The sequence below is a fragment of the Talpa europaea genome, assembly GCF_964194135.1.
Source record: "Talpa europaea genome assembly, chromosome: 2".
NCBI lineage: Eukaryota > Metazoa > Chordata > Mammalia > Eulipotyphla > Talpidae > Talpa > Talpa europaea.
In genome coordinates this window covers 135948711-135971706 of record NC_140068.1, presented here as the reverse complement: position 1 = coordinate 135971706, position 22996 = coordinate 135948711, and the positions used below count along the sequence as shown (strand labels likewise).

General features: G+C 36.3%; 2 protein-coding genes across 2 annotated transcripts; both read right to left on the bottom strand.

Annotated features, from left to right (window-relative positions):
* Positions 1-10094: 10094 nt before the first annotated feature.
* Positions 10095-11030, bottom strand: LOC311185528 (olfactory receptor 14J1-like; the record flags this gene model as incomplete). The annotated part of the gene is made up of 1 exon (XM_084256153.1): positions 10095-11030. The coding sequence occupies one exon, from the start codon at positions 11028-11030 to the stop codon at positions 10095-10097; it is 936 nt and encodes a 311-aa protein (XP_084112279.1).
* Positions 11031-19093: 8063 nt separating this feature from the next.
* On the bottom strand, positions 19094-20026 carry LOC311167725 (olfactory receptor 14J1-like; the record flags this gene model as incomplete). Its single annotated transcript, XM_084228774.1, has 1 exon — positions 19094-20026. The coding sequence occupies one exon, from the start codon at positions 20024-20026 to the stop codon at positions 19094-19096; it is 933 nt and encodes a 310-aa protein (XP_084084900.1).
* Positions 20027-22996: the final 2970 nt, after the last annotated feature.

The window sequence follows — 22996 nt, the reverse complement described above, 5'->3', positions numbered from 1 at the left end:
TGATCCAAACTGAAGCCAGAGGGCAGGGGTCACTGAGTGGTATCCTGGAGCCCAGGCAGTTTCTAGAGAGTGGGGGAGGATATCCTAACGTAACAGTAAGGAAATTCTTAAGGTAACAGTGAGCTGCTTAAAGGGCACAGACCCTATCCTAAATTCCTAGCTTATAGAGTTAGGACCAGAGAAAAGTTTCTCATCTTTTAATGGGGATAGCAATGAAATGAAGACAGGCTCACTCCAGGGAGACTAACCTTAAAACCACAAAGGGGCTCACATGGCTAGAAGGTGGCAGAAGGTCCGTGGGAGATTCGGAGGTACTTCCCCTGCCTGGTACTGTCCCTAATTCACTTTGCTTAAGGGCATACACTGGAGGCCAGCAGATGCTGCTGCTTCTAGGGGCCCACCTGAGGGTGGAAAGGCATGCAGCTTACAGGAGTAGATGTTTCCCAGTTACCTTTCACCGGTTCCTCTTAGCTTAGAGGAACAGCAGAACAGGTGGATTAACTGAAATACAGATAAACACATTTTTTAACAACAACAACACCCAAAAGAAGTGTAGATTCAACTTCAAATTTATGGTGGAGAATAAGTAAGTATTCGTTAACCTTCTCTTCTCTCTCTAAGCCAAAGCCTATGGTTAACCAAGTACTAACAATTTCAAACCACAGAGTCCTGTCAGGTCCCTGCTTATGAAATGTGAGGTATCCAGTCTCATCTTTATTTTCACCAAGGCTGAATTCAAGAGCTCTGAAGCTTATACTTTTCTTATTCCACTTAATGACATAGAGAAGTTTCATCTGGACATGAACATTCCATGAGCTGGAATTTTGACTATTCAACCAAATATCAGGGAGTATCTTCTAACAACAACAGCATAGAAGCATAGACAGACAGACAGACAGACAGATGGATAGATAGATAGATAGATAGATAGATAGACAGATAGATACATAGATAGATAGATAGATAGATAGATAGATAGATAGAGGCAGGCAGAAGGAAACTAGTAGTTCTTAGAAACACCTTTTTCTCTGCTACTTTGCAGTGGAGTTGCTAATAAGGGCATTCTGAGCCAACTCAGAAGTTGCCAAGGCCTGTTTGCTCAACCCTCCTTCCAGCTGTGGGCCACCTGGGGAGGAACAAAAACAAAATAAAGAGCCCCATTCTCCCCCCACCCCCGGAGTGTGGGTCCCCCAGCTTCCTGCTCCTCTTCAAGTGATTCTTCAGACTAAGGTGGAGAAGAACTGGCAGCAGATATCAGCCTCTCCCGAAAGCAGAAAGTTGAGTTTCAGAAGAAACTTGGAGGTTATGAGTAGAGAAGATTTTACTAGTGCCTATACCACAAAGGAACTCAGAAGCAGGAGTGAGGACACAGGCAGGAACAGGGCAGGCCAGGATTGGGAGGAGAGACAAAGAACCTAAGCCCCAGGTTAGGGCCTCGCCAACCTTACAGTTGACTCTACAAACATTTCTACCAAGGTCGCAAAGAGACATGCAATGAAAATTTCCCCTAAATAGAATTTCCATGGCCCCCGATTGCAAAAGATGCCTATGGGGTGAAGAGACAGAGCGGAAGGATTCCTGAGTAGTCACCGACATCTGAAAGCAAAGCAAAGACCCTAATATCCATGACACCTTGGGTGGTGAATCTTTTATTGGGTGGGATATTAGTTATCCATCCTCCCCCCAACTTTCCAGGAAGGCCATTTGTCATCTCCAGTGAAGCAAACCTTGTTACTTTCCCAGCAAGCTATCCCTTTTTTAATAGCTCTTTATTTGGAACTACTACACTGATATGTGATTGACATGCAAAAAGCTGTACATATTTAATGTAGACAATTTGATGGGTTTGATTATTGACATATATCTGTGGATCTGTGGCCTTCACTGCAATCCTGGAAACTCCAAAAGTTTCCTTCTGCCTGCCTCTATCTATCTATCTATCTATCTATCTATCTATCTATCTATCTATCTATCTATCTATCCATCCATCCATCCGTCTCTCTGTCTATGTTTCTATGCTATTGCTGGTAGACAATACTCCCTGATATTTGGTTGAATAGTCAAAATTCCAGCTCATGGAATGTTCATGTCCAGATGAAACTTCTCTATGTCATTAAGTGGAATAAGAAAAATATAAGCTTCAGAGCTCTTGAATTCAGCCTTGGTGAAAATAAAGATGAGACTGGATACCTCACATTTCATAAGCAGGGACCTGACAGGACTCTGTGGTTTGAAATTGTTAGTACTTGGTTAACCATAGGCTTTGGCTTAGAGAGAGAAGAGAAGGCTAACGAATACTTACTTCTTCTCCACCACAAATTTGAAGTTGAATCTACACTTCTTTTGGGTGTTGTTGTTAAAAATGTGTTTATCTGTATTTCAATTAATCCACCTATTCTGCTGCCCACTCTGTCTCTGGTGAATCCTTTCACCCTCTGTACCTCTGGTCTATATCCCAGTTCTACCAATAAATAAATAAACATTTTTTTAAATGTGTTTATAGGTCTACTTAGATAAGGCAATGAGATAATACTGGAAGGTTTGGGGTTTTTGTTTACTGTTCCACCTGGCAAACTCAGCTCTCTGTCAGAGCAGATGGTATTTGGTAGCGTGTTTATTGAAGGAAACTACTTTTCTCTGCAAATTGGGATGTACGTTTGCACAGAGCTTGGTCTCATTCTCTAATCTCATAGTGACTACCCTGGTGATAAACAACTTGCTGATTTCTGTGTGTCAACCTTGGTAGCAAAGATTGTATAGACCCTTATAGAGCTATTAACCTAGCTAAAGGCTTCTCTTTCAGTAAATATAAAAAAGTGGCTATTGTAGACTAACTTTATAAAATGATGTACAATCTCAATTTTTCCTCAATAAGCATAAAAGGCCAGCATGTACATAAATTTCAATAAACCTGGTCCATGCTGGAAAAGCCAAAAGATGTGATCAGATCACATCTGCATTTTTAATCCAGGTGTGTACAGAAGTATAACTTTTTAGGGATTATTGGGTATTGACTTTTTTCCCAGCAAATATTCCACCTTTGTCTAGAATTTAATTTCAGAATATGCTGGAACCACATGATACTTCAGCAGATCAGAATTTCTCAAACCTTAAGTGATCACTTTTATCACTCAAAGTAAGTGCTACTAAGTATTCTATGTTGGTATTAAGTGACAATTAGTCCAAAACAACCTGAAATTCTGCTTTCTGACACCAAGAGTGAACTTTGCTGAGATTACAGTTTCGCTCACCAAAAATATCATAAGAATGCTCAAGGGAGTTTTTTTCTTAATGTAACTTTCATAAAGGAAATGAAAGAAATGTGGATTGAAACAGCTCAGATAGCTAAGTTAGCTATCAGTATGTAAATATGATTGTATTCTAAGCAAGCTGATTGCAGTATATATTAGACTTTCTATCATTTTATTTATGCTAAGAGACTTTATACCATTGGAGAAAAAAAGAAAACTTATTAATAAAATCAGAAACAAAAGGAGGAGAAATTACAACAAATACCAAATAACCTATGAACTATCTATCTAAATGCCAACAAATTGGACAACCTAGAAAAAATGGATACATTTTTAGACTTATACCACCTCCCAAAACTGAATCAGGAAGAAACAGAAAGCGTGAACAGTAAGGAAATCAAAACAGTCACTGGTAAGGAAATCGAAATGGTAACCAAAAGCCTCCCCTCAAAAAAGCACAGGATCAAAAGTGTTCACTGGCGAATTCTACCAGATGTATAAACAAGATCTAATACCTCCCCTTTACAAACCTTTCCAAAAATACTGAGAAGGCGAATTTTCCCAACTCATTTTATGAAACCAGCATTACCCTGATTCTAAAACCAGACAAAGACATCACCATTAAAAAAAAAAAAAAGAAAGAAAAGGAACTAAACTATGCACTAATATCTCTGATGAACAAGTCCTCAACAAAATTAGCAAACTGAGGTCAACAAAACAGGAATTTTTACATTGTCCTCCTTTGTGGAAAGAAACCACAGATCCTTCCATCTTTAAAACAACAGACTGTTTCAAGTACTCCTGTCTAGGTGTTCAGGAAATGTTCAGGTTCCTCTCATCAAGCTTGTCAAACTATGTGACTGTGACTTCTGACTCCACCAAGGCAAGCCTCTTATGTTATTTCTTTTTCATAAGTTGGTTTGAAAATGAACTTACAGGGCTTCCCCTGCTGGCGCAGGCAGTTGAGCGCCCTGCTGTGAAGCTGTCTGCAGCCCCTGCAGCGCCCGTTCCCGGTTCGATCGGCCGGCGAGGGTCCCACATGGTGCAGCAGACCTCTCCTATCTTACCCACTGCTCCCCTCAGCAGTGTATTTCTTCAGTCTGCCTGTTCTGTTCCCGGCTCTGTCTCTGGTAAATCCTCTTACCCTCCTGCTCATCTGGCCTGTACCCCGGTTCTTGTATAAATAAATAAATAAATCTTGAAAAAAAAAAAAAAGAAAATGAACTTGCATTTAACATATGTCCCTGTGGTTGCAACTCCTGCTTCTCTATGGACTCTCCCCATCAAGGGCTAATCTGTCACACGCAGATGTAGCACTGTGCCACCCTCAGGCCAGCTCCCTTGCAAGTTCCAGATAACATCTAACTCAGCATGTCCTACAAGCTTCCCTTCACCAGGCTGATTTTTATCCATCTTTCCAAATGAAACCTCTCTTCTCCTGGCCTAGAATGCTTCCCTATCTTCTTTTCCATTGTTAAGATAATCAGCTCCTGATTATTGGTCATATCCTGGCAGAGGCTGAAAGGCCTCACACTCTGACAAAGGTACTAGATAAGAAGCTAGGCTGGAAGATGTTTAAGGCCAACTCCTATGTCCTGTGAGTATCTGGGTTTCCTGGAATCCTGAGACCAGATGATTTCCTGGCCTCAATATCAGATCTGAGAACAGCTATTACATCCTCCTTGTTCTGCTTCCAACACTCCATAAATAGACCCCCTCTTGTACTCAGCTTCTGTTGTATGTGAAGCTGCAAGGGAAACTATATTTGAAATTGTATTTGAAAAATCATAAATTCAGTTTGCATTTATAAAGGTCATTAGAGTTTTTAATCTACTAAGGAATATTAGCGGTTGTTTTGCTTGCTAAGACCTTTAAAAAGAGATTGATGTGGAATGTGTATGTGTGTATATATAGATAAACATATACATATATAGGGAATATGTACACATACATAATGAAATACTACTCAGTCATGAAGATGAAATCTTGCCATTTGCTACAACATGGACGGAAGTGGTATTTGGAGAGAGAAAAACCACTTTGATAATGGGATGACGATGACCAATAAAAGGAGTAGGTCCAGGAGCATTATCAGCAATAAGCAAAGTCTTGAAAGGTGTTATTTGCCAAACTATAATTCTCCATTTTGCTGGCATAGCAATTGAGGAGGGCATCCTGGAAGATGAGCCGTGTCAATGTCCCTGCAGTTCACTGGCAGTGTGTGCTTACTGATGTCCTTGAACGTCTTGGGTTCTCACTGTGCTAGGCCACAAAGAGTTTTATAATAGTTTGTATCCTGCAACACGGCCCCAAGCAAGACTATCCTTTCCTTAAAAAACTTGAAACCTGGTAATGACTTGACCTCTTGATGAATGAAATTCCTTTCAGACATCTGTTTCCAGAACAGGGAGCTTCATCCCCATTGAAGATTCGCTCTAGCTAGTAATTTTCCTCTACCATTAGCTTATCTAAAGTTTCCAAAAAACACTTTAGCTGACTTTAGATCAGCGCTGGCAAGACTCACACTCACTTCCACACTGTGTAATGAATACCAATTCTTGAACCATTTAAACTACCCAGAGCTTGGTTTAACATCACAACCTATTTCACAAACTTTTTGCTTTCATTGTGATCATTTGGTGCCAAGAGGGATACTCTCAGTCTTGAGTTTGGTGCCAAAAGGGATACAGTCTTTTTTTTTTTTTTTTATTTATGCAAGCACTGGGTACAGTCAGAGGTGCAGGAGGGTGAGAGAATTCACCAGAGCCAGAGTGGGGAGCAGAACAGGCAGAAGTACACTGAAGTACACTGCTAGGGGAGCAGCGGGCGGCAGGAGAGATCTGCACGCCATGTGGGACCCTCCTCCTGTGGCCAGGGAGCAATCGGGGATCAAACCAGTGCTGCAGAGGCTGTGGACAGCTTCACAACCCAGCACTCAACTGCTGCACCATTGGGGAGGCCCAAGGGATACAGTCTTGAGTTCGGGGCTAGTGGAAATTTCTCCTATATTTGATATCGCCCTTCTCAAATTTGCATTGGTTTTGTTACTTTCCATGAGGTAGATGCTTTATCTCTCTGCCACTCTGTCCTTGCTCTTCAAGATCATGGGGAAACAGGACATGCCTGAGCCATGAGTAATAACAATCACCAAGCTTCCATCTTTAATCACTTTTAAATTTGTTTTCAGGTTAGACACTCAACTGACCTCTTAGTGACATTAGCACTGTTTTTGTAAGCTTAGGGTTCTTGTTGAACAAAACATGAGATTAAAGAGAAATGATGTAACCAGAAGACACAGTAACCACAACATGTCTGAGTCTGTTCCCAGGGAAAAACCCATGAGGTACCCTGACTCTGATATCACCAGGCAACTGGCATTTGGAATTGCTTTGTGTGTGTGGCTCATCATTGAAAGAAAAGAAAAACAAAGCAAAAAATCTCTTACCCCTCAAAAGGCAAGACTCTCCAATTCAAAAACAAGCAAAGATGGGCAACAATAGTAAAAACAGATAGCTTGGATGATGTCAAAATTAAATGGTTCTGTGCATCAGTGACATAATCAACGGAATGAAAAGGCAAACTTGGGATGGGAGGAGAGATCTGAAAATCATATATCTGATGAGGGGTTAATAGCAAGGATAAAGAACATTTGTAGCAACAGCAAGAAACTAATAATCATATTAAAACATGAGCAAAGTACCTGAATGGAAAATTCCCCCAAGGAGATTGACAACAGGACAATGATACATGAAGAAAAGTTTGACATCATGAGCGGTGAGGGATATATAAACCAAAACCACAAGCAACCTTCCACATCTCCTAGGATGGTTATCATAGAAAAGAAAGAAAATAATAAGCATTAGTAAAGATGTTGAGAAATTAAATCTCCTGAACACTGCTCTATGGAATGGAAAGTGGGTCAGCTATTGTGGAACACTTTTTGACACTTCCTCAGAAACTTGAACATGGCATTACCACAAGACTCAGCAGCTCTGCTCCTAGGCATGAATTAAAAAACCTAGAAAACAGGCACTCAAACAGATACTTTTATACAAATATTTATTGTCATAACATTCACAGCAATCAAATGGTGAGAATGACTCAAATGCATAAATAAGAATGAATGAAGGCACACTAATACATCATGGATAAAATTAAAAAATATTAGGCTAGGGCCTCCCTGGTGGCTCAGAGATTAAAGTCTCAGCACTATCAAGCTATCTCCAGCCTCTGCAGCATGAGTTCAATTCCCCGCCAGGGAGCTGACCCACATGGCAGAGCAGACCTCTCCTCAGCGGTGTAGATCTGCCTGTTCTGCTCCCCACTTGGTCTTTGGTGAATCCTCTCGCCCTCCCTGCTCCTCCTCCCCCCACCCCTGTACCTCAGGCCTATACCCCAGTTTTTGTATGCATAAAAAAATAAATCTTTGAAAAAAATATTAGGCTAAATGAAAGCCAGACACAGAAAAACACATGCTCTGTGACTCCATTTATGTGACTTAACCACAACTGGCAAATGCAGAGAAGCAGAGGTAGATTGGTTGTGGAGGTTGGGAGGAAGGGGGAATGGGCACGAGATTTCTTTTCAGGAGCTGGAAGATTTCTGGAATGTGATAGAGGTGGTGTTTGCACAACCTTGCGAATGTACTAAACCCCAAAGAATTGTGCACTTGGAAATTTTAATTTTCATAGAGCTTTGATTTAGCAGGAATCGATAAGAGAGCTCTTCAAGGAAAAATCGAAACTTTGCAAAGCAGTGTGATGGCTACATATTAAATGCTTTATTTATTTCTCTCCAATGAGAAAGAGCTAGGGCAGCTTTGAGTATGTTAGATGAAGGGAAAATCTTATTACAATAGGACACCATTTGCGTTGGAAAATAGAAAAAAACAAAGAAACTATTTGACTTTGCCCTACTTCAAAATATTTCAACTTCAAATAGTGTCATGAATTGTAACACACATCATTCTTCCATTTTGCAATACTTTCCCTACTACTTAATAGCTCTAGGAAGCATTAATCATTCAAAACTTAGTGAAAGCAGGTGTAAAGGGGCATCCACGTATCTGTGCGGCTGAGTGCTCCCCAACTCCTCCCATTGTGAGCCCCGATACTCTGGCAACTGTATGTCGCTGTCACTATTTTTTATGGGCTTTGCCACTCTCTGAATCTGCATTGGGATTTCTCCTCAGAAACAACCCTGGAGTTGTAAAAAACAAACAAACAAACAAACAAACAAACAAACAAACACAAAAACAAAACACCAAAAAGCCCACCAACAACTATGATCTTAATACCTGAAAACCTTCGGTCAAGAATTTTTTTTTTTTTTTTTATGTGTAAAATAGATCTTGCCAAAACCTTGAGAAAGTCGAGTAAAACATGTGGGAACAATCCAGAAAATGAAAATGTCTGTGCTTGCTGTTCTAGAAACGTGTCCCAGGGAAAGCCAGTCCAGCCTCCTGCTCAGATGTAAGACCTCAGGCTGGAGCGTTTGCTGGGCAGAAACCGGTCTCATTTGCCCCCAAGCCCCCACTGCCGCTCGTTTGTTACCTAGGAAACGAAGCCCCACGCTCCACGGGAACTAGAAATGGGGTTCAGGCGCAAGCTGCTGATCAAGGATGGCAGCGCAGGATGCTGAGAGCTCATAGTTTAGTGGTTGAAGGGCGCCCCTTTCAGGTCATCGATTAAATCAAATTGCGAACTTCAGAAGAAAAGGAGCTCAGTATCGCGTCATGATGAGAATTGGTGGAAATAACAAGAAGCAAAGAACATGACAATGTACAGAAGTCTATTACTTTCTTAAATGCTAGTAATGAACCATTGGAGCTTGAAAGAAAAACACCATTTACAACACATGTGCAAGGAGGGATGGAAGAGTGGTAGGAAGAAAAGAAGAAAGAAAAGACACCCTCGGGTTTCAATCCAACAAAAAATGTACAAATTTGTATGTAGAAAACTAGGGAACACTGTCAAGAGACAAAATAATTTAAAATAATTTTTTCCAACTTAATGGATAGATTCATCATAAACACAATAAAAATCCCAACAAATACCTTTGCAGCTCTAGACAAATTTTTTAAACCTTGAATAGTCTAGAAGGCACTGAGGTACTGATCGGAAGAAATCATATTCCCAATTCCAAGATTTATTGCAAAATGAGTGTAATCAAGAGCGCATGTTATTGGAAGGAGAATAACAGATAAATCAGGAAAAAGACACTTGCAAAAGCAATCAACAGATCTTGTCAAAAGTTTGAATTCTTGTTATTATGTCAGTCCCTCTCCTTTCTCTTCCTTGCCTCTGATCATATCAATATTGGTGTCTCTCCAGTGTTGATTTCTTTCCTCAGATGTGGTCAAAGTGAAATGTTCAGCCACTCACCAGTGAGAGTGCCTGATCAAGAGTAAGATGGGACCAGCCATCTTATGAAAAGGAACAAATTTCAAAGCTCATTGTAGTGCTGCCTTGCTGCCCTGTCATCGTCCCCAGGAGGCCAATGTTCATATTCCATTTCTACCCCAGGCCTTTGCTAATCCTTTATTCATGTAAAATTTGAAGTCCCTCAACAGCATATTTAATATGTAGCTATTTTACAAACCATCTTTTTTTCACATGAAATTATGTAATTAGATGCTATCTGTCTGCCTTGATAAGTCAACCAATACCCGAATTAAAAACTATATCATTTTAACAAATACACTGTATGGATAAATGAAAATAAACATGTATTTCTTATACTCATTGTCTCACTTAGCTATAATATCTTGGTGAGCTATGTTATCAATATATTTTTCCAATATATTTTGAACTTATCTCCCAACTAAGAATTAACAGATGTGCATCAACAAGAGAGGTCAGCTTTTGTTCTTTGGAAAACCTTTCTTAGAGCTGCCTTTATAGCTTTATTTCTCAGACTATAGATCATCGGATTGAGTATTGGGGGCACAACTGTGTACATAATAGTGAGTAAAATGTCCAGTGCACTAGGAGAGTCAGAAGGTGGCTTCAGAAACTCAAAGACACCAGTTGAAATGAATAAAATGACAACAGCGAGGTGGGGAAGGCAAGTGGAAAAGGCCTTAGTTCTACCCTCAGCAGATGGCATCCTCAACACGGTAGAGAATATCTGGATATAGGACAGTCCAATTAAGGTGACACAAAGAAAGACCATAATAGCTACAAAGCAAGTGACCCCAATCTCTCTGATATATTCATTAGCACAAGAGAGTTTCAGGAGCTGGGGGATGTCACAGAAGAACTGGTGAATGATATGGGAACCACAGAAGTGCATGGAGAAAGTGGCAACTGTGTGCATGGTTCCAGAAATGACCCCACTGACCCAGACTCCAGAGACCCCGTGAACACAGGTGCTGACATCCATGATGATTTCGTAGTGCAGGGGAAGGCAGATGGCCACGTAGCGATCGTAAGACATCACTGTCAGCATGGAGAGCTCAGCAGAGCTACAAAGAATTAAAGCAAAACACTGCACTATGCATTCACCTATGGAGATATACCCATTATGCATGAAAGAGTTGTAAATGGACCTTGGTACAGTCACGGAAATGTAGCACAGATCCAGGAAGGAGAGATGTTTCAGGAAGAAATACATAGGTGAGTGGAGACTATTGTCCATGGAAACTGCAGTGATAATGAGGATATTGCCAGTTAATGCCACCATGTATAAAACTAAAAACAGAGACGCATGGAAGAGTCCTAGCTCAGGGTTGGCAGAAAATCCCATCAGAAGAAATCCACTCATAGTGAAATTAGCCATAGTCCTTCTTAATTTCCCAGCGAAGTTGGCTGCAAGACAATATGGAACCATTGAAAAGAAAATTTCTATTACTTAACCACCTAACCCACCTTGGACTCAATGAAATTAGGCAAGAAATCACTTGAAGAATTCACTACTTCATCATTAATGTGGCAGTCCTTCTAATAATCATGTATACTAATAAAGTCAACCAATTTTAATCACTTACATTCAGTCGTGGAAACATGGGTAAGGAGATTATAAATTTCATTATTGTCTATTTCAATCAAAGAAAAGGAAAAAGGTATGTATTTAATAGAATTAGTAAAACATATAATCTTGCTATTGGGAATATGGAGCACTGAATTTGCATTTCTATTGCAAAGTTTTATATAGCTCAAATACTCACATGTGTAAATGTTTGTTAACTACCCATTAATTTCCATTCATCATCCTATCTATTCATATACCACTCCAATTACAATGTTTCTGTCATTTAAATTTAATAATTTTGTTTATTATAGGAGATGAAAAATTTCTCATGATTTTTTCAACTGTTTATTTTCCTAATAAATAAAATTATGAATTGCCAATTTGATATGTATGCAATAATTATAGCTATAAACAACCATTATCATTTACATAAAATATCATAAAAAGTGGTGAAAAATACTAATTTCCCAAGGGAAATGGAAAAGAACAGACTTTCCCCCGGGATACTTTTGTAAGAAATAATAGAACTAATACACACATGGAAATATCATCTATTTTAACTCCTAGTTAAATAAAATGTAAATCAACTATGAAACATCAATTTGTATCCAACACATTAATTAAGAATAAAATACAAATACTCAGTTTGACTACCAAAAAAAAAGACATCTAAAGGTGTAACCCTAGACCCCTAAATCATATACAGTGTTGTAAACAAATGTTACTTCAGCAAAATAATAAAATCAAAAAATAATAAATGTAATACTTAGTTCATGAAATAGATACAGAAATAAACTTAAAATATGCAAGTAGTATGTTCATAATTTTGTGCATACTTTCTAGTAAACAGCAAATTATTTAGCAGAGACTTGAAGCAACCTGCAACTTAAACCTTGTCACTTTCTATTAGATAATATTTCAGTTATTTGATAGTGTTAAAAAAACTATGTTCATTTCAAATTAGCTCAGTAGCAAACTCTATTGACAAATTCTAAAAATATTTTCATGATAATATTTTAGGTACTCTTGAAAATCATCATTATGAAGTATTCTTTATGAAATGGAATCTAATCACTACATTCTGACAAAGAAATAAGAAATTATATTATAAACACTTTATGTTCTCAACATATGTAAATACACAGGAATGGAATAAGCACTGAATAAAGAGTCTAGGGAAATGAAACACATAACTATAATAATTATTAACGAATGGCAAGTGAATGATTATGTTTATTGCTGGTTGATAGATTTGTTAGCTTGACTTGAGATGCACAGAAAAATGACCCTCCTTTTCAGTTTTTCAGTCTGAAATTCATGATATACCTGCAATGATTTATTAGAAGCTGAGAGTGATAGAAGCTTCTAAACATTTATATTTAGTGTTTAGGTGGATATAATATTTTTAAAACATGACAAAGTTTATGTTAACAATTTTATGATATATTTAATGATTTTACCAGTTATTTTGTTGTAAATCCTTTTCTCTACATTTATAGAAAAAAATTGACCATTCACTTGCCCCTTCCAAATCTTCTTGAACTTTCTGTAACTCAAAAATTTCTCTAATCATTTAAATCAGATGACTGGGCAACTGGTTATGACTAGAAGTTGGTCTTTTTTTTCATGTTCTTTCAGTCTTTACTTACGGTTCCTTTTGATTCTTACCATGTGAAGATGGAAAATGTGGTTGTTTTGCTCTTATTAAAATATTTGATTCATTCTCAAATTTTTAATTTTTTACCATACCTTGTTTTTATTGGTAATAGCTGATGTGCAAAGTATCTCACAACTCACATCAATATTATAAGAGTCGATGGATAATATGAACACAAAGACTATCAAACAACATTATCCTGAAACACATTCACACTGAGTTACTTCTATGATGGTCACATAAGATAAGGCATTGCTAGGGGGGTGGAAATTGCACTCCAATTTTTTTTTTTTTTCTGTAATGGAATGAATTTACAAAGTTCTCTCCAAGATTCCTAATGTCCATGAAAATACTCATAGTTCATACATGTTTCATGTATTTCAAGTTAAATGGTAGTGACTGGCTCTCTCACCCACTCAAACCCAGGAACATGTGGGGTTTTTATTATTCCATGTAATTTATTCTTTAAGAGCCTAAGGAAACTCACCAGAGCATATGCAAGAAATTCTTCCCTCAACAGAACAAGAACATGAGCAGCTGACATTTAGCTCAAAGTCCTGATCTCTGAAATTTAGTCACATTCAGAAAAATATGAACTGTGGAGGAAAAAAATAAATCCATTTCAATCCTTCTTTGGCCCCTGGAGATTAGACTATGAAATCTCTTTGGTACAGAGTTTCTGAGTGTTATGGGTATTTGGGGTTCTTTGTAAATACCCTGGGAGCAAAACTTTAAATTATCTTGATTAGTCCTGAGTCGATTTATTTTTATCTTGATGTCTCTTCTGAGTTGATTTTTTTTTTAAGATTTATTTATTTATTTGCACAAGAACTGAGGTACAGGCCAGAGGCTGGGAGGGCGAGAGAATTCACCGGAGACAGGGCGGGGAGTAGAACAGGCAGAAAGACCGAAAACACCACTGAGGGGAGCAGTGGGCAAGACAGGAGCAGTGGGCAAGCCGTGCTCCGCCATGTGGGAATCTCTCTGGCTGGCTGGGAATCAAACCCGCACTGCAGAGGCTGCGGACAGCTTCACAGCACTGTGCTCAACCTGCTGCGCCACCGGGAAGACCCCCTGAGTTGATATAATGATCACTCCTGGTCACCTGTAATTTCAGCATTTGTGTTTATTGGACCAAATTATTGAAAAATGTTTTTATTGTATGTTAGATTTAGATATACACAGTAAAGTCTTAATTTCATTCTATTCATTGAATTAACATGTAATTAATTTATAGTTAATATTGTCTAACAATATGTCCAAAAAATAAAAAAAAAATAATCTTATACCTCTAAATGGCAATCTAATTTCACTTTCGATGAGAAAGTAACAAATAGTCATTTTTTAAAAAACATGGATGTGTGTCCTATGGTTTGTCTAGCACAAATATAGTATTTAAAAATAAACTTATTGTTTCAAGTTTATGTCCATATTAGAAGAGTTGACATTGTGCATTCCATTATCACAAAAAAGTCTTATCTTGTTATTTCACAAAAGTGAGCTTTTCCAGTCCCAAAAATGCCAATAAATAGAATCCTCCTGGCTTCCAAGTAAACTATCACTTTAAAAAACCTTACAACTGGTTATCAATGCATCCACTTTTATGAACTAAGAGTAGCATACAAGGTTTTAAGTTATTCATTCAGTACATGTAGTTTCTTAATTTAGAGAATAAATCCTCTCTACTAGTTAATGAAAAAATATATAGATTTCTGATGACATAGACCAAATAACAAAGAAATATGTCTGAAAAAATAAGACATATTTCTTATTATTTGTGTGTGTGTTGCTCTCATTCTGCCTTCAGATTTTTGAACATTTGCTTTAAATTAAAAACACTTAGATGTTGGGTGTATATAGATTTACATTTGTTACAACCTCTTTATGAATCTATCTCTATCATTGTGTAAAAATGATTTTGTCTCTTCTTAAAGCTTTTGACTTATTGTCTCTTTTGTCTGGTGCAAGTGTCTCTTTTGTTTTCCATTTACATGAAATATCATTTTCCCTCCCTTTCCTTTCAGAGAATGAGAGTCCATAAATGTAAAGTATGTATCACATAGACAGCCTTTAGTTGGATCTTGGTTTTTATTCCAAATTTATTGACATATAACTTTGTATACATTTAAGATGAACAATGATTTGATTCGACACACATAATTGTAAAGTAGTAATCATGGTAGCACTAGCTACTTCATCCTTCATGTCACATAAATCCGTATTTCTTTTTTGTTTTGAGAACATCTTCTTTACTCTGTTAGCAACTTTCAATTATATAAAAACAATTATAAGTAACCATAATCATCATCTACTCTACAATAATTTCCAAAACTAATTAATCTTATAATTAGATGTCTATTGTCTTAGAGTTGGGTGTTTTTTAAATCTATTTAGTCACACAACTTACAACATAGTGTCAACATAGAGTTTTCTTTTGATGGGAAAATTTACTTACAATTAAGTTATTAATAAGTAAGGACTTCTATGACCATCTTGAGAATTGGTTTCTGTGATTTGATGCTTTACCATAATGTTTTGCTTAGTTTGCTTCACTTTATTTTTTGTGTATCTATGATAGTATTTTGCTTTTTGGATACATGGTTCTTAACTAAAACAACTGATAATATAATAATTTATAATAATTTATTTTAAACTGGTAACTTGATTTCCATTGCATGCAAAATCTCTACTTTTTTATATGCCCTTCCACATTTCATGGTGTGATGTCACAATTTACCAGTTTTTACATTGTGTATCCATTAACATATTATGTCTAATAGTTTTTAGTACTTCTGTCAGTTAAACTTTGTTACTGTGAATTGATTCACACACTGCCATTATGGTGCTACGTCATTCTTAATGTGACTATATATTTAAATTGCCAGCAAGTTTTATATTTTTATATTTTGTTGATATTAAGAATTCTTCCATTTCAACATGAGGAACTATTTTTTTCCCCCACTCTAAATATTTTTTTTTTCATTCTTGATAGGATCCTTTTATACACAGAGGTGTTTATTGTTGGTAAAATCTAATTTATTTGTTGTCCTTATTTACTCCTGCTTCTTGTGTCATATTTGACAACTTTTTAACAAATTCAAATTTACATAGATTTACTGCTATATATTCCCCTATTTCATAATTTATCTCTTACAATTATTTCATTCTTTCACATCTGGTTATGCAGTTGTCATGTCATTTACAAATCTAAATAATTCATCTCCCATCAACAACATATAGATGGATTTTAAATAATTAATTCCAATAACCTCTCTATTTTGATTACCTTATTTAATAGTCATATCATTGTTTATAACATGATTACATTCCCTTGTCTGTTTACTTTTTGTTTTCAGTATTCCTCAGATAATTTTCAACCCTCTAATAAGCCCTTTATGGCTCTCTTTTATTGAATTTTAGTCAATAGGCAAGAACTGTGTACATGGACAGATAAATGGATAAAGAAGATATAGTATATATATGGGATGGAATGCTACTCAGTAATAATTGAAATCTTCCCATTTACAGCAACAGGGATGGGTCCAGAGGGCAATTCAGCTAGTGATGTAAGTCAGAAGGAGAAAGACAAACACTATGATTTCATTCACAATGCTGTGTACAGCAAAACCAAACAAATACATGAACTAAATTAAACAAAACATTCTTTTAGACTATAAGACAAATTAGTGGTTGCCAGAAAGGAAGAGAAGGGAAGATTAGGGAGTAAAAATAATTTAGAGTTTGATATTGTAAGCATAAACACATCAATTTAACATTTATAATTCCCACACCTATATCGTCATCTGACCTTAACAGAAAAATATTTCTCAACAAGTCATATTGATTCAGTTGGATAACCCTATGAATAAAGTAAACCACAATTTATACTTTCCATCATATGTAAAAACAATTTTAAAATGGATTACTGAATGCAGAAGATATAATAAGGTTTTTATTATAATTGTTAACATTTTTGTCCTTGGTTTTTAATAGATTCAGTGGGATACCATACTTGTGAATTCAATTTACTTACTGGCCATATTTTTTCTTCAAATCTAAAGATTTATATTTATAGTAATTCTAAAACATGTAGGAATTATTTTTATATATCCTAATGCCAATTCATCAAATAATGGGAAATAATGGGGAAAATTGATCAAATATATACTTGGAAAAATTTAATGGGATAATGTTAAACTCTTCTACTATTTATGACTGAATCTCTCTTTTTAAGAGAGATTTTCTATTTTCATTTAAATTTCAGTGCAAAATCATATTATTACATTTGATTACCAACTTTCGAATTCCCTAACTCTGTCTTTCCTTGTTTTATCTGCTGATTAATCCAGTCAATAAATTTTAAATTTTGATCATTAATGTTATATTAACACAAGTATTTACAATTTTTTTTCAAGTGTATCTTTTTCTTAGCACACGATTCTTTCAATATTATTTCTATTTCTTTAGTCATATTTAATGTTTAAAATATTTAGTCATATTTAATGTTTAAAAACACACATTTTTTCTACTCAGCTATAAAGAAAAAAAATCAACAATGATCCAGTCATCTATTTTTGGGCATTTGGGTTTTTTCATAGCTATTGCAAATAGTGCTGCTATAATCAAAAGGGTGCACGTGCCCTTTTGAATTAATGTTTCTGTGTCCTTTGGGTAAATAGAGGAGTGGAATTGCTGGATCATATGGAAGCTCTATGTTTAGTAGGTCCAGAAATCTCCACACAGCTCTCCATAGTGGTTGGACCAGTTTGCACTCCCACCAGCAGTGCAGGAGAGTTCCTTTTTCTCCACACCCTCGCCAACATTTGTTGTTGCTAATTTTTTTTAATATGTGCCATTCTCACTGGTGTGAGATGGTATCTCACTGAAGTTTTGATTTGCATTTCCCTGATTACAAGTGATGTTGAGTATTTTTTCATATGCTATTGGACATTTGCATTTCCTCTTTGGAGATGTGGTACATATATACAATGGAATATTACTCAGCAATCGAAAGAGATAAACTCATGCAATTTGCAGCAAATGGATGGAGTTGGAAGGGATCATATTCAGTGAAGTAAGCCAGAAAGAAAAAGAAAAATAACAGATGGTCTCACTTATAGCAGGAATTTAGAAAACCTAAATAAGGGTCCAGGAAAAAGACTAATTATAATAAAGAAAAAAATCAAAATCAACAAGCAACTATAAACCAGAGACACACAAAGGGGAGTTTGAGGGGACAAGAGGAGGGATTTGGGTCAAAATAAAGGGGGTGGGGATTATATGGGGAATATAACCAAAAGAAAATCCATAAATTGTGCAAAATTGAAAATGATGTAAGAATTATATAAAATAAAAAAATAAACAAAAAAAAATGAACCATGATAACCTGTGACAACATAAATAGAACTAAAGGGGTTGATGCTAAAAGAAAACAAATACCAAATGATTTCACTCATATGTAGAATATAGAGAAGTAAAGCAAAGGGAAAAACAACACTAAATCAAAATAAATCTGAGAAATCTGATTGAAGAATGAGTCTACCAGAGTAGGAGGCTCTGAGTTGGGAAGTTTTTTTTTTTTTTTTTTGCTTGGTTTTTTTTTTTTTTTTTTTTTAAATTTTCTAGAGGCATGTCTTATTTATTTATTATTTGTTTGTTTGTTTGGTTTATACATGCACTGGGTACAGTCAGAAGTGCAGGAGGGTGAGAGAATTCACCAGAGCCAGAGCGGGGAGCAGAACAGGCAGAAGGACCGAAGTACACTGCTGAGGGGAGCAGCGGGCGGCAGGAGAGGTCTGCGTGCCATGTGGGACCCTCGCTGGTGGCCGGGGAGCAGCCGGGGATCGAACCGGCTGCAGAGGCTGCAGGCAGCTTCGCAACCCAGCACTCAACCGCTGCGCCACCAGGGAGGCCCTCTGAGTTGGGAAGTTATTGGAGAGGAGGGACCCAATGGATTTTTGGTGAAGGATTATGATGCTTTGGGGTGAAATATAGCTGAAGATATGTGAACTTATACCCTTAAATCATGAAGAACATTATAAACCAATTCTTGAATTAAAGTTATATAATTTGAACAAATAAAATACCTGGCATATTTTAAAAAGTGTATTTTCTATAACATTGTCTTATTTAGCTTTAATGTGTTGGTGGCCTCTGTTATGTTTTCCCAATATATTTTGCACTTAACTCCCAAATAAGAATTAACAAATGTTCATCAACAAAAGAGGTCAGCTTTTCTTCTTTGGAAAACCCTTCTTAGAGCTGCCTTTATGGATTGATTTCTCAGGCTGTAGATCATTGGGTTGAGTGTTGGGGGCACAACTGTGTACATAATAGTGAGTAAAATATCCAGTGCACTAGAAGAGTTAGAAGGAGGCTTGAGAAACTCAAAGACACCGGTGGAAATGAATAATAAAACAACAGCAAGATGGGGAAGGCAAGTAGAAAAGGCCTTAGCTCTGCCCTCAGCAGAAGGCATCCTCAGCACAGTAGAGAATATCTTTGTGTAAGACAGTCCAATGAAGGTGACACAAAGAAAGGCCACAATAGCTAAGAAGCCACTGACCCCAACCTCACTGATATACTCATTAGAACAAGTGAGTTTTAGGAGCTGGGGGATGTCACAGAAGAATTGGTGAACTTTGGAACTACAGAAGTGCATAGAGAAAATGGCAGCTGTGTGCATGGTTCCAGAAATTACCCCACTGATCCAGACACCTAGGACTCCTTGGACACAGGTGCTGACATCCATGATGATTTCGTAGCGCAGTGGAAGGCAGATGGCCACGTAGCGATCGTAAGACATCACTGTCAGCATGGAGAGCTCAGCAGAGCTACAAAGAACAAAAACAAAACCCTGCACTATGCATTCCCCTACGGAAATGTAGCCACTATGCATGAAAGAGTTGTAAATGGACCTTGGTACGGTCACGGAAATGTAGCACAGGTCCAGGAAGGAGAGATGTTTCAGGAAGAAATACATAGGTGAGTGGAGACTATTGTCCATGGAAGTTGCGGTGATAATGAGGAGATTGCCAATTACTGCCACCGTGTATAAGACTAAGAACAGAGAAGCGTGGACAAGTTCTAGTTCAGGCTTGGCAGAAAACCCCATCAGAAGAAACCCACTCAGAGTGAAATTAGCCATAGTCCTTAATTTCCCAGTGATGTTGACTGAAAGACAAGATGGGACCATTGGAAAGGAAATTTCTGTTATTTTACCATCTAACCTAGCTGGACTTAATGAAGTTAGGCAAGAAGTCACTGGAAGTCACATTTCATCATAAACGTGAAAGTAGTTCTTATCAGTCTCTATGCTAATAATCAGATCAACCAGTTTTAAATCATTTACACTCAGTCATGGAGACACATATAAGGAATTATAAATATTAATATTGCCATTCAATCAAAGATTAGGTAAAATGTATGTATATAATAAAATTAATAAAATAAAATCTGAAAATATGTGGATTTTTATGGAAAAGTTTTATACAGTTCATATTCTCACATGTACAAATCTTCTCTGCCTATTCACTTCCATTTTTCATTCTATATATTCATATACCATTCCAACCATTATGGCTTTATTATTGCAACTTTATAATTATTTTTCATACGAGATGAAAAATTCCCATATTTTTAATCTTCTAACCACTTATTTTCTAAATACATAAAATTATGAATTAACAAACTGGTAGAACCTGTGCAATAATTATATATATATAAATAACCACTATCATTAATGTCAAATATCATAAAAATTGATGAAAAATGCTAATTTCCCAAAAGAATGGAAAAGAACACACCTTTCCTGGGATACTTTCTTAAGAAACAAATGCACACATGAAAATATCATTTATTCTAATTCCTAGTTAAATAAAATGTAAAAAATCCTATGAAATATCAATTTATATCTAACACATTAATTGAGAATAAAAGACATTTTATATTCTCAAGTTATGTAAGTATACAGAAACAGAGAATAAAGAGTATAAGTAATTGAAATATATAACAACAGTAATTATTGCTGAATGGCAAGTGAATGATTGTGTTTATTGCTGTTTAAAGATTTGTTAGCCTGACCTGAGACACAGGAAAATGATCCTTCTTTTCAGTTTTCATCCTGAAATCCACGATGCACCTGCAGTGATTCACTGAGAAGCTGAGGGTGATGGATGCTTCGAGCTTCTGTAGTGAACTATGTAAATTAATTGGGAAATTATTCAAGTCTGTGCTAGATGGAGAGGACTTGGCATAGATCAGACAGTCCCTTGCAGACACAGGTAAACTTATTTAAAAATTGGGTCAGTCTTACTCTGTGTGTGTGTGTGTGTGTGTGTGCATATGTGCATATGTGTATATGTGTGTCTGGGTGTGGGCCACTGGAGTATTAAAATACCTTTAAATTAACCCTGCTAATTTTATATCTAAGAAGCATTGAAAAAAGACTTTAAAGATGACACCTGACATTTCTAGAGATGACACACCTACTCATCAAGGCAGATGAAGTGTGCGGAACCTACAGAAACTTCCACTTCTTACATTTCTAGGAGAACGTTGCTTTTTTTTTTTTCTTTAGGAACCAACAAGAAGTCTCCATTTCACATACATGGAAGTATTGCTTGATTTACTCTAAAGTCTTTCCATTATTTTAAATCAACAATTGTAGATAATTATTACAGTGGCCATGTAGTGGGGTTAAATTAAGTTTTTGTTTTCATCTTTAAATCTTTAAATATGTTTTCTCTCTCTTGGAAAAAAAAATATATGTTTATATATATATATATAAAATACATATCAACCCAATTATGTGGGTGTTTAAAACAACTTTGTCACACTATGGGTTATAAATATCGATCTCAGACTTATTTTATATACTGTTGTATTAATTCTCTGTGATACCAAATACAAATGAGGGGAAACAAGGAAGGAATTTAAAGTGTCTCTTTTGCTGGTTCTTGGATATTATTTCAGGACTTTTTCATTATGACATAGCAATTTAACTAAGAATCCAATGATAGACTTTTTTTACTTTAATGAAATTCCTACTTTCAGTATTGATCAGAATTTTACATTGGTTTTATGTCTACGATTTCAATGTCCACAAATTATTTGCTTTACTAGATCATGGAACATTGAAAATCTAAAATCTCTATCACAGTTTAGGAAAACATTAGTATTGCTAACCATTATATCTTAGTGTTTAGGTAAATATAGTGTTTTAAAAACATAACAAAATTTTGATAACTGTATTACGATACATTTAATCATCTTGACAAGTTACTTTAGGAGTCCTTTTGTCTATATATCTAAAATATGTATGTGATTATTCATATATCCATTCCAGAATTTCTTGAATTTCTCTATCTCAGAAGTTTTCCCTAAGAGTTAGTATCAGAAGACTTGATGACTTGTTATTACAAGACCATTACAATGGTCTCTGTTTATGCTATTTCAGTCTACCTGATTTCTTTTAATCTTTAACTTTGTGAAGATGGAAATGTGACTATTTTGCTATGGTTAAAATATCTGATCCATTTAAATTTAAAATTTTTCTAACATATTTCAACAATTTATCTATAATCTCTGATGGTGAAAGCAGCTCCTATCTCTTATAAGTCAATATTATAAGAGTCGATAAATAATATGCATACAAGGAATATCAGACAGCACCATACTGTGATATAGTCATGCTGCGTTATTTCTCTTATGTTATATGAAGAAAAACATTACTAGGGACGTGGAAATTGCCCTCCACAAAATGGTTCTGGAGTGGAAGGAATTTATAACGTTCTCTAACCGAGTCCTAATTTCCATTGAAATAATCATAGCTCATATAGATTTCATGTTTTATAAATTAAATGGCACCTGCTGGTTCTCTTACACGCTCAAAACCAATAATGTATGGATTTTCCATTTTTTCTGTGTAATTTGCCTTTTAGAATCACACTCACCAGAGCATAGTCAATAGCTTCTTCCTTCAACAGAAGGAGAAGCAGTCAGTGTGAGCTGCTGACACTTAGCTCAAAGTCCAGGTCTCTGAAATAAATCAGCCATATTCAGAAAAATGTGAACTGTGGAGAAAAATAAGTCCATTTCAACTCTCTTTGGCCACTGG